Source organism: Bombina bombina, chromosome 2 (assembly GCF_027579735.1).
Source record: "Bombina bombina isolate aBomBom1 chromosome 2, aBomBom1.pri, whole genome shotgun sequence".
NCBI lineage: Eukaryota > Metazoa > Chordata > Amphibia > Anura > Bombinatoridae > Bombina > Bombina bombina.
The window spans coordinates 1180477005-1180490066 of record NC_069500.1 but is presented as its reverse complement, the minus strand read 5'-3'; the positions used below and the strand labels follow the sequence as shown (position 1 = coordinate 1180490066).

The 13062-nt window shown below is 37.2% G+C and overlaps 1 protein-coding gene across 1 annotated transcript; it reads left to right on the top strand.

The window, feature by feature from the left end:
- The first annotated feature begins 5430 nt into the window (after positions 1 to 5430).
- Positions 5431 to 10696, top strand: LOC128647465 (NACHT domain- and WD repeat-containing protein 1-like). Its single transcript, XM_053700251.1, has 5 exons — positions 5431 to 6108; positions 6700 to 6839; positions 7707 to 7835; positions 9863 to 10194; positions 10649 to 10696. Exons 1-5 carry the CDS (start codon positions 5522 to 5524, stop codon positions 10694 to 10696), a joined length of 1236 nt encoding a protein of 411 aa, XP_053556226.1. The 5' UTR covers positions 5431 to 5521.
- Positions 10697 to 13062: the final 2366 nt, after the last annotated feature.

Here is a 13062-nt window from a genome sequence, read left to right as displayed (position 1 = left end):
TTTGTATTAGTTTGTTTTTATTGGGTTTTTTTAGGTCACTAGGTGCAAGGGTTGATTTTAAATTACTAGCTTTTTTGAAAACAAAACTGGGGTTATCTGTAACTTTTTCTCCCAGGATATTGTCTTCCTTGATGAGATGCCAATGCTTTTTTATGATTTTTTTCACCATATTATGATCAATGTGATAATCTGTTATAAATGGAATTTTTATTTTATTTTCATCTATATTTGTTTTTTCTTTGTATGTTAATAATGATTCCCTATTGGTGTTTTTAGCCCTTTCTAATGCTTTTTTGGTATGTGTTGTGTTATAACCTCTTGAGTTAAATCTTTCTATTAGTGTTCCGGCCTGAATTTCAAAGTCTGCCATCCTAGAGCAGTTTTTTCGAACTCTAAGGCACTGCCCTATTGGTATGTTATCCTTCCAAGCATCCAGATGACAACTTTTAGCGTGCAAATAATTATTACAGTCAACTTGTTTAAAGTATGTTTTTGTCTCTATCTTATTGCCCAATACCATCATTTCTAAATCAAGGAAGGTAATTCCTTCTTTACTTTGGTTATGTGTACCATACCAATCAAAGAACTTATAAGATGCTCACACAAAGGTATTATCTATGTCCTAAAATGCACTTGCAATCTTTTTTATTTTGGAGAAACTAAGAGAACTCTGAGAGATAGAATCAGGGAACATCTCAATAATATAGAGAATGGAATGGAAGACACACACCTCTATCAACATTTCAAAACCACACATAAGGGCAACACAAAAGATCTATCCTATTGGGGTATATACAAAGTAGAAAAACACTGGAGAGGCGGGGATATACAGAAGAAACTGCTCCTTAAAGAGGCAGAGTACATCTTTAAATTTGACACGCTATTCCCCAAAGGGTTAAATTCAGAATTGGACATCTCACCATTTCTTCTAGATTAAAGAACGTATTTTTTAGTGCACGTATTTTTTAGTGCACCCTTAACCTAACAATCCTATTATATGTTTCTCCACATCTCCACCTATCCTTAACATAATAGGTTTAAATAAATTAAATTGTCTTAAGGTAACACGACAATGAAATTGTTTTAAAATAAATTGGTCTGAAATATGTTTGGTCAAACTTATGATAAATATTATGATGGAGCAATGTATTAGGAGCAAGTGCAAACCATGGATACCACCTTAACTACGAGATTTCTTTGAACCAATGAGACACTGGATACACCTATCAAAGAGAGGAGTCAAACAGTCAGAATCATTCTTGATAAAGCTCCTAGAGGGAGTGAAACGCGTAGAAGCTAAAGACTGTATCCTTGACTCCACTATCGTTTGAACCGAATGAACCAACCCGGGTTGATTGTTAACAAAAGACATTGAAATTATATATCATCGGAACCTGCGTGCTTAAAAGCACTAAGTGCAGGTAAATTTATTTCATTCAAACACACCTCTGCTGACCGGTACAAGCAAGTATCAGAAATAAGAAGAAAATTGTACACCTTGTATCGGATGCAAAAAGGTATCCTGAAACTGGCTAAGCATTGATTGGCGGACGCAAGGCGGGCCCCCACACATTGGATGTGACGTCAGACGCCAACAACACGAGGACACTATCGGAGGAACCGAGCTGCAGGATGCACAGGATACCCTGCTATAGCTCACGTATACGATAAGGTACAATTTGTATGGGAGTCGCAAACTGCAATCTCAAACCATTAGCACAATAAGTTTATGGGACATCTCTCTTGGTTCATATATATGGACATGATAATTATCCCTGAAAGTTTGCTCTGAAACTAATACAAAGGTCTGGTATATTTTGACAGAAAGATACAACTCTATACAAACATTTTTTATGCACAGCTCTGCTTTAAGCTCCATCTTTTTTCAAAGTTTTTATCCAGTTGGTAAACGAATTTCAAATGAAAGTATGTATGAAATTTTATGAACTTTAAAATACTCACGGAAAGTTTGGCAAACTGCCTAGTCACATTACATGTGATATTTCTGAGTGACCAACATAATAAGTAGCATACGAATATTCTCAAATAGTACTACTTGCTTTTTTATCTTATCTTTTATTGATTTATTTTTTCTGTATTTTTGTCTGTTTTTAAATTTTATTGATTTGTACTAGAGACGTCTCTATAAGTTCTTTAATCATATTGTAACCAAATAAACTGTTTTTTACACATAAATAAACTGTATGTTTTTTACACATTTTTTAGATCTGATTTTATTAATACTTTAAACTCTTATCACAGATATATACTTAATAAATCCACATAGTATCTTTAGCTATTAGCGCCCTTACATAACCCTAATTATAGCCTTGTCTAAGCACTAGTACCAGCCCTAAACTCTAACCATATCTCAAGGGAATTTTCAGGAATTATTTATTTGCATAAATATTTACTTATATTTATTATTTTCAATGTATTTATAAAATGTAATATTTGCTTCTGTGTAAAAATTGTGTTTATTCAACTCTCCCTAGAGAGGCCAAAAAGCAAATTATGTGACAAAACCTAGGTTTCAGAATATCTTTATTTGGCCTCTCTAGGATTTTACACAAAATTCATTTGAAAATGTTGTCTAAAAGACACAAATAGCGAATATCCCAAGATAAACAGGATTACTTTAGAGACCATCCTGGAGTCATTTGATGATCATCAAACTACTTTACAAGCCTGATGATGTCTGATGATGTGCAAATGACTTCTATAGTCATCAGCTAAGTTAAAAAATGCTGGGTGATGACATCAGAATGATTAGCAGATTACCTTGCTGATTACTTCACAAGCATGAACAGCCAGTAAATAACTCTAGAGTCATCTCATTTAAATATTTCGGCCTGTGGGCATATTTCTGGATGGCTTCTGATGACTAGTCTGGAGTTATCGATTACTTCAGAATGACTCGAGGAAGATCATCGTTTTTGACCAGGGATGCTTTAAATTAGTAACTGCATTGTAAGTTTAAGCCCAATGAGCCCTGGCACCTTTTCATATCTTTGGAAGTGACTCTTTTTTCTGTTTGGATTAATAGTGAAACAAAAGGTCATACACTATAATATGCATGTGTTGCTTTTTGTTAACCGTTAGTATGAACAGTGCAATGTTATATTCACTCAGTATTTACTGGTAAACTGTATTCTGTTTTCTTTTCTAAGGACTTTAAAGGGATAGTGAATGAGTTTGCATCATTGTTGGAGTGTACCAACGAGAGCAGGCCTCTAATGATTGTGCTAGATGGTATAGATGAGCTATCTAAGCAGGAAGGAAATCTTTCCTGGTTACCCAAAGGCATTCCACAGCACGTGTATTTTATGGTCTCTGCATCTACAGAAACAGAATGCACCTCTTTCCAGCTCTTACAGGTAATGCAGCCTTTTAAAAGTATAATACTTATTTGAACAAAAAATAATAACAAAATACTCCTAATAATTGAATGGATAATGTAATTAAAATGCTTTCAATTTGTTATGTTAATTATCTACGAAATTCAATAAAAAGAACTTACATAAAAAAGCATAATTTATGCTTACCTGATAAATTCATTTCTTTCATGGTGGTAAGAGTCCACGATCCATTACTCCTGGGGATTTCTCTTCCTTAAACTAGGAGGAGGCAAATATTCCCAAACCCCAAGAGCCCTATAAAACCCCTCACACATACCTCAGTCTAATGTATAGTCAAGTATAGTGAGATAAGAAAAAGAAATAAGATGTGCTTAAAGGGATAGTAAACCCCAAAATTATATTTTATGATTCAGATGGAACATACAATTTAAAACAACTTTCTAATTTACTTCTATTATCAATTTTGCTTCATTCTCTTGTTATCTATTACTGAAGGAACAACATTGCACTACTGGCAGCTAGCTGAACACATCTAGTTAGCCAATCACAAGAGACAAATGTGTGCAGGCGCCAATCAGCAGCAGCTCCCACTAGTGTATGATATGTGCGTATTCATTTTTAACAAGGGATACTAAGAGAATGAAGCACATTTGAAAATAAAAGTGAATTTAAAAGTGTCTTAAAATTACATGCTCTCTCTGAATCATGCAAGTTTAATTTTGACGTTCCTATCCCTTTAAGAAAATATAATACCCAAAAACAAAGGGTGGGGTCTTGTGGACTCTCACTACCATGAAAGAAACTGTAACTTACTACATGAAATAATAACCTTAAAGTCAAAGTTAAATTGATTCATAAAGAGCAAGCAAGTTTGAATAACTTCCCAATGTACTTAGATTATCAAATTTGCTTTCTTTACTTTGTATTCTATGCTGGAGAGTAATTCAAGGCTGATAGGAGCTTAGCAGTGTGCACATGCCTTTAGCATTCTATGGCAGCAGTACTTGCAGCTATGTATAATATTGCTATAATTCAAGACTGATAGGAGCTTAGCAGTGTGCACATGCCTTTAGCATTCTATGGCAGCAGTACTTGCAGCTATGTATAATATTGCTATAATTCAAGGCTGATAGGAGCTTAGCAGTGTGCACATGCCTTTAGCATTCTATGGCAGCAGTACTTGCAGCTATGTATAATATTGCTATAAACATTGCAGCAAACTCTATTGTCAGATTGTTAGACAGATGCACACCCCTGAGCTCACCAATGATTATTCTTTAAAAAAATATCAAGATAACTAAACAAAATTTGATCATTTAAAAAACAAACAAACAAAAACAAAAGTGAAAGTTGTTTACAATGTCATGCTCTCTCCAATCTATTTAAAGGGATATGAAACCCGAAATCTTTCTTTTATGATTCAGATAGAGTATACTATTTTAAACAACTTTCTAATATAGTTATATTATCAATTTTTATTTGTTCTTTTGGTGTCTTTTGTTGAAAAGCAGGGACGTAAGCTTAGGAGCCGGACCTTTTCTGTAGCACTATATGACAGCAGTTTTGCAAGAATGTTATTCATTTGCAAGAACACTAGAGGGCAGCACTATTTCCTGCCATGTAGTGCTCCAGATGCCTACCTAGGTATCTCTTCAACAAAGAATATCATGGGAACAAAGCAAATTTGAGAATAGAAATAAATTGGAAACTTTTTAAAATGGTTTTCTCTGTCTGTATCACAAACTAAAATGTTTTGGGTTTCATATCCCTTTAAGTTTAATTTTTACTTTACTGTCCCTTTAAAGATGAATACATATATAAAATTCACTTTGTTATGAAATAACTAAATTTGATGTTTTTTTTAGAAACTTACAGTGAAGCAAAACATTATTTCCATACCACCCCTTAACACATCTGAAATAAATAAGATGACAGATTCATGGCTGGAAAGAGACCAGCGCAGACTAACCGCTTACCAGAAAGCAGTGTTACTGGATGCCTGCGCTGGCTGTCCACTTCCACTTTATGCAGTGGTTTCGTACATCGAGTCAAGTCTATGGAGATCATTTACTCCCCCAAAAAATGTTATTCTATATCCCAACATCTCAAAGCTGTATTCTGGGATTTTAGGAAGGTTGGAGAAGGTCCATGGGGAACAAGTCATGAAAAAAACGGCATCTTATATCTCTTTATCAAGAAATGGCATTGCTTTAGAGGAATTATTAGATCTCTTGTCTTTAGATGATGGAGTCATGAATGAGATAAAGCAATATCATGATGTAAACGTGTCAGTATTTCCAGAAGCCCTCTGGCTAAAGCTAAGGAATGACCTTGGAAATCATTTGGTAGAACAAAGGACAGACAATGTGTATGTTATTAACTGGGCTCACACTTCTTTTAGGAATGCGTGTATGACGCGGTACGTGAAAACAAAGGATTCTCAGCTTTCTGTTCATGCAGTTTTTGCTAATTACTACCTAGAAAGTAAATGCCGCCATAATCATAGTTTTAATGACAAAAACAGTCTTATGATGCCATTATCCTGGGTTGGAAAGCAGGGCAGTTATTCCAGCAATGTGTTCAATCTACGCAAAATTCTGGGAATATCTTACCATCTTATTGAGTCCAACCAGTTAATGCGGCTGATCACAGAATGCATATTCAACTATGAGTACCTCTTGCATAAAGCTTGGGCCACCTCACTTGTCAATATACAAGAAGACCTCCAGGCAGCAAGAAATTCTGAAAGGTAAAAATCACATTCATAAAATACATATTTAAGGCTTACTACAAGTTGTGTGTACTTTATGAGTATATCAAAATATTCATCAACAAAAATGCTAAAATATGGGTTCTAATTGGAAAAAGTATTTAAATCAGAACTATTGTTTAAAAAATAATTGCAAAAAGAATTTACTGAAATGTTTTTATTGGAAGTTCAGTTATTTAACACAAATTTAACTGACAAATGGCAATACTGTAAAGTTGATGGTTTATTTTGGCCAAAGTTGTAATTTAATGTCCTAAATTAGCTGCTAATATACATATACTGTATGTATGTATATATATATATATATATATATATATATATATATACAGTATATAATGTTGGCGCTTTATAAATAAAGAATAACAATATATATATTGAAACCCTCAATAAATAAGCGCTTGTTCCTATTATATATAGTTATAAGTGCATCACTATATTCTGGAATGACACAAAGGCATTTCAATTTAAGGTACAATTTGCCACTAACAATATGTTTATCAACTAATTTCCAAACCACACAGTCTTAACTGCTATCATCTAAAATGATCTTGATATCTTTCTGTTGAATAGGCCAATACTAGATCTGGATCTGTTGTCTGATGTTCTTCAACTCTCCAGCAAAGTTTTACTCAGAGATCCCTGTCAATTGGCATCACAACTTAAGGGACGCCTGCACCAGATAGAAAGCTTAGACAAACCTGTAGCACCAGGTATGGTACATTTATATATAAATAACTTTTTTTTTCCTGTGCAATTTCAATACAAATTTAAATTTTTCCATAAAATACTATTTTTTATTACGATTGCAATACGAGTGAACAATACAATGTTTTTACTGCATATTTTTATTTCAATATTTCATCATTTCATTTTATACTATTTTAAATGATGTCCGATTATTATGTATGCATGGCCTTCACATACTTTTAAGCAGGGAACACCCCTTTGTGTGTCACACTGTTCTCAAGGTAAAAAAAACTGCATTTACAGATTAAACACATCGGCCCCTATTTATCAAGGTCTGGCGGACCTGATCCGACAGTGCGGATCAGGTCCGCCAGACCTCGCTGAATACGGCGAGCAATACGCTCGCCGTATTCAGCATTGCACCAGCAGCTCACAAGAGCTGCTGGTGCAACATTGCCCCCTGCAGACTCGCGGCCAATGGGTCGCCAGCAGGGGGGTGTCAATCAACCCGATCGTACTCGATCGGGTTGATTTCCGGCGATGTCTTCCGGACAGGTTATGGAGCAGCAGTCTTTGTGACCGCTGCTTTATAACTGCTGTTTCTGGCGAGCCTGCAGGCTCGCCAGAAACACGGGGCATCAAGCTCCGTTCGGAGCTTGATAAATATGCCCCACTGGCTTCATCATACTGGCAGGATTTCTCAGAAAATCTCCCAAGCCTAGAGAGCTTTAGATAATCGGCCCTATTTCTGTGCATTGCACGCTAAGAGACTGTGCCATGTTTATCTCACAAACTCTCATTGTAATAATAATGATATTATTTATTGAATACATTATAATGCTGCCATTTTGAATACATTATAATAGCCATTATTCATTCTTTGATTCCAGGTGACCCAAAGAAATATCCATTTCTACCTGCTTTACTGTCTCAGTGTCAACAATCTTCAATTCCTGTTTTTGTGCCATCGTTCACCTGTTTGCTACCACCAGGGGGACTTCTGTTTGAGAGTTTAGCAGGTATAAGTATTGCTAGCCATTGGTGCTGGTATTTTCTATGTCTACATTAAAAGAGGTCACTGTTGTGTGGTGTAAATTTGTGTAACACAAATTAAAGCATACAAAAAGCAACAATTAAAGGAACACTTTAGTCAAAGTCAGATTGAAACTTTCATGGCTCAGTCAGAGAATGCAATTTTAAACAACATTCTAATGTATTTCTATTATTACATTTCTTTGTTCTCTTGGTATCATTTGTTGAAGATTATACCTAGGTGGCCTCAGGAGGAGCAATGTTCTACTTTTAGCTAGCTAAACACATCTGGTGAGCCAATGGCAAGAGGCATGTGTGTGTAGCCACCAATGACCAGATAGCTTCCAGTAGTGATTGTTGACCTGGGCATACTTTTCAGCAAAGCAAAGAGAACAAAGCAGATTTTATAACAGAAGTAAATTTGAAAGTTGTTAAAAACTGCATGTTTTATCTAAATCGTAGTTTAATTTTGACTTTACTGCCCGTCTAATTTCAATTCTGGTATTGAAACTAACAGGAAGTAAATATCTGAATGCAACTGATCAGTGTTGTGGACTTGCACTTGACTTGGACTTGAGTTCCAAATTTGATAACGTGCGACTCTACTCAACATAATCAAAGAAAACTTGTGACTCAACTCCAAAATCCGAGTGCTTTATTCAAAAAATAGCGACAGCATAGAAACATAAGTTCATCAACGTTAGGCATAACAGCACTACTAAGAAGAAAGAAGAAGTAAGACTGCAGACGGGTTGTCTGTCTTACGCGTTTCAGCTTCCTGCCTTAATCACAGACCTTGTTAACCTATTGTAACCTGCACTTTAAATATCGGATCTCTGCATTTCATTAGTTCTGCAGTCTCTCCTAGTAACCAATCAAAAACTTGCGCTGAAAGTGACAGGCAATGCAATATTTCTAACAATAGTGTCAGCTTATCTAAGCTTGTACAATTCAGTCCAGTAGGCCTCCTTTTTGCGTAGCTCACACAATCCATCTCCACCCATAAGTCGTTGCCATGTACATCTACAAAATGCTTAGCGGCACCTGTGGCATGACTACCATGCTCAATGTAATTTATGTGTGCGCGCACCCGTTCCCTTGCCTCCCTTGAGATGATTAGTGTGCGTATAACAAGTTGAAAGTAAAAAGTTAGTGGGCGCTAACTAAAGGATATCGCAACCACTTTTCAATTTCTATCTTTTTTAAAGCTAGTGTGCCAGTAACAAATATCACTTTTTTTGTTTAAATAAAAAAAATCTGTAGTGTATTGGCACCCCCTCCCAAGATCCCTTTTTTCCATAGCATAAGGTCCCCCCACCCCCCTCCAGCATTATGTGTCATAGTGTAGGACCCCATCCCTCCCTCTCCCCAGCCTCAACTTTTTTTCAGTAGTGTAACGAACCCCGCCCTGTTACTCCCACCACCCACAATCACTGCTAACCCATCTCGCTCACCTCCAACCTGCTTCTATCCCAGCCCTCCACCCACAGCAGTATCTGATACAGACAGTGACATTGCCTGTATCGGATCTGACGATCAGTGCTTCTTTAAAATATGAAAGCAGATGCATTCTGGCCCCCCCCCCCCCCCCCCGGTTGTGTCTCCCGCTGTCAAAGCTAACAGCGGGGCCGTAATTTGTGCAGGAGTTTTGGATGTAGGGCCTATGTCAACACAGTATGCTGGGCAAAGTACTGTGTGATGTAATACCTACGCCCATTTGGCGCAAGAGGTTAAACATATAATGAGCCCATATTGAGGTAGACTCAAGAGCATGCACATGACTTGAGCACTATATGGCAGCTGTAACATGCAGACTCCTAAATGTTTTGTTTAAATAAAATCCTCTGTCTGAATCGGGAAATTTTATCTTTGACTTCCATATCCCTTTAAAACAGAATATTTTTTTTTTGCTTTTAATAAAAAAAAAAGCTTTGTATAAATTGAGGTGATGCAATATTTTGACGAAAGAGTAATAATAATACAGCATCATATTATAAAACACATTCTTCACTAGGTCACACAGACAGCATAACAGCAGTAGCAGAAGCACGCAAGGACCTGCAAGTAATCACAGCGTCAAAAGATGGCACGTTGAAATTATGGGACTTGGTGACTGGAGCTGTTACATTTACCCTTCATGGAGTGGGGATTAACGTTGACTCGATAACTGCATGCTTGGAAAATAGGATAGTGGCGGTTACCCAGAAGAACTCTTTCCAAGTATGGGATCTGTCCCTCAGCAAAATGATTTATGCTGCCAGTGGCTTTTTGGATGTTCCTATTATGGCATCTGCTATGGACGGTCAACTCCTTTTGGCGTTTTTTGATGGAAGCCATCTGGTCAAGGTGAGTTGTTCCATATATATTATATTATTATATTATTTTGGATAGCTGCTAAGAACATGAGTATTTTCAGACCAGGCTTGTCCAAGCTAAAGCCATCCAGTTCTTCAAACTGAATAGTTTATATTGATTGAGAAAAAGCACAACTTGCAATTCTATGCTCATTCCTATGTGATCTTTACAGCCTATAGCATGCTCCCATTACAGCCTATAGGGACGGGCAGTATGACAGTGACTGTACTACTTATGTACCTTAAAATAAAACAGAAAAAAAGGGAAGCTGGCGATGCATCCTGTAAGAAAACAACTGACAGGTGCTAAATTATAACTTTTACAACAATTTAAGAGGTCTAGATTATGTAAGACATCACGTCAGTAATGTGTCATCCTTAAAGGACCACTAAACTTAGTAGAATAGCATAATTCAAAAGCTTTTTGTTTGAATTTCAAATTTTAGAACTGCAAATACTTGAGAGTTGTTTATCTCACTAGGCAGGGCTCTTGATAAGGAGTAGGAACACATATATTATAAAATAGGGCCAGATTAAAAGTGGAGTGTTATTTAACGCTCCCGCTCAAGGGTTACCTGGGCTACAAGTAAGTTTTTTGCGCACGTCAGGTTGCGCTCGTATTACAAGTTAAAAGTAAACTGTTTTTGCTTGCACGCTAACCCGACATGTGTAAAAAGCCAAACATAAAATTTTGCACCCGTGATAATGTATTCCCCACTAGAAGTCAATGGAAAAAAAAACTAACACTCTACTCATGGCATATTCTCAAGTGTGCTAACTCGACATGCAAATGTGAATATTTCACATTCCAATGTTCTTCACATAGAAGAATATGTTCTATGTATTCATAAATACATATTTCTACATATATCTGATGGTATTTTCGTGAAATATTTTTATATAATTATACATAGGTATTGATCCATACTTATATATATATATGAACAGAAGGAAGTGCACTCCAAAGGGCTTGTATTTAAATATTCAACTTTATTGTGAACGTTTTCGAGCCTATGCAGCTCGTCCTCAGAAAGGCAGGATATGAACAGTTACACTTACCACCACCGTGAATAAATACCCCTCCTACTCCTACGTCACATTCTACACGTTGGACACACCCCCCAATGGGGAGGTGTCGGCCGTGTCAGTGCGGCGAAGAAAATAGGGACCCAAGGGACATAAAACATTGCATTAAAAGAAAGTCTACTGTTAAAGATAGAAACAAAACAGAATATGGCACATAACAATACAAATATAAATATAAAGCGGCATGTGAACTGTTGTGATCGCGTCACCATGGTTACTATACAACCAACTAATTCATTGCATAAAGCCCTAAAGCCAATCAGAGCTAAGCATAACAAAATAAGCTAACAAAACTTAGTCTGTAAACAGTTGCCATAAACCACAAAATAGATCAAACAATCACACTATGTGAGACCGTTTCAGTGGGAGAGCTCAGAACTGGAGAGCGGGTGAAAAAGAACCCGAAAACATCATAACCACAAAGAAAATTCTGTACGCACCCACAGCAGACGGTCGCCATAGAAACCACCAAACAAAGGCGGTAATAAATAACATTGATGGCCAATAGGGGAGAAAGCAGAGAAAGCCAAATAGTGGAGTGCAAACGGAGAATAGAGAAGTCCTAGTCACTCAGCTAATATACTAACGTCAGTGTGTGGGAACTCAGACAGAAAGTTAAAAAGGACAAGCATAATCCTAAGTGTAGTTCGCGCCAGGCAGACAGTTTGACCGCCCACAGGACTAACGGATTAGGGAAAATGAAAAAGTACCACCAAGAGATAGAGGTAATAATAATAAGTACCATTCAGAGGCCAGGGAGTAAAGAGTAATAAAAACCATGTGACTTAAGCAAAATCACAAATACATAGTGAAAAAGTAGTATAGAAAGTAAGCCATAATAGAGCGATAAAGCTGTCACAAAGGCAACCAAACAGAGAAGGCAAGTAAGAGGAAAGAGCCATATGGAATGGATAGTGACTCTCAGTAGATATAATCAATAGATTATGACTCATTATAGAGCATATTGGTGTATCTAAAGAAACACCTGCCAATCAAGAAATGCATTGAGTCCCTTTGGTGTAACGGTTTCCAGCTTGTACATCCAACGGGACTCCCTCTGTAGTAGCAGTTTGTTGCGATCACTTCCCCTACTCAGGGGTGGAATGTGATCTATTATGGTGTATTTCAGATCAGAAACTCTGTGCTGGCGATCCATGAAGTGACGTGGCACTGACTGTTCAGATTCTCCTCGTTTGAGGGCAGTCCGATTGGCAGAGCGGTGATTTGCCATCCGCGTTCTCAAATCATCAGTGGTTTTGCCCACATAGTACAGACCACAGGGGCAGTGTAACAAGTACACAATGTAGGTCGTGGTACATGTAAGGCGGTGCTTGTGTCTGTATATCTGGCGTCTGTGGGGGTGCGTGAAAGAAGACCCCGTAATCAACCCATTACAGGTTACGCAACCCAGACAGCGGAAGACTCCTGTTTTCTTATTTGTCTCCAGCCAAGTCGACTGACGTTAGCAATCTACTGGATCTGTTTGGATCAGAAAATCACGCAGGGATCTCGATCTGCGGAACCCCAATCGTGGAGTAGACATGTGAGTTAAAGGCAGAGCTTTATCAGACTTCAAAATGTTCCAATGATTCTGAAATACCCCTGTGATTGCCTTCTTATCTCCCGTGTAGGTAGTGACAAAAGTCATCCGTTGGTCAATCTTTTCTTTATGTGGTGCCGATGTCAGATCTAAAGCAGATCGCTGTATAGATATCAACTCCTCGGGGTATTCCCTCATTTTGAACCTAGATGACATCTCATCCAGTTGTTGGAT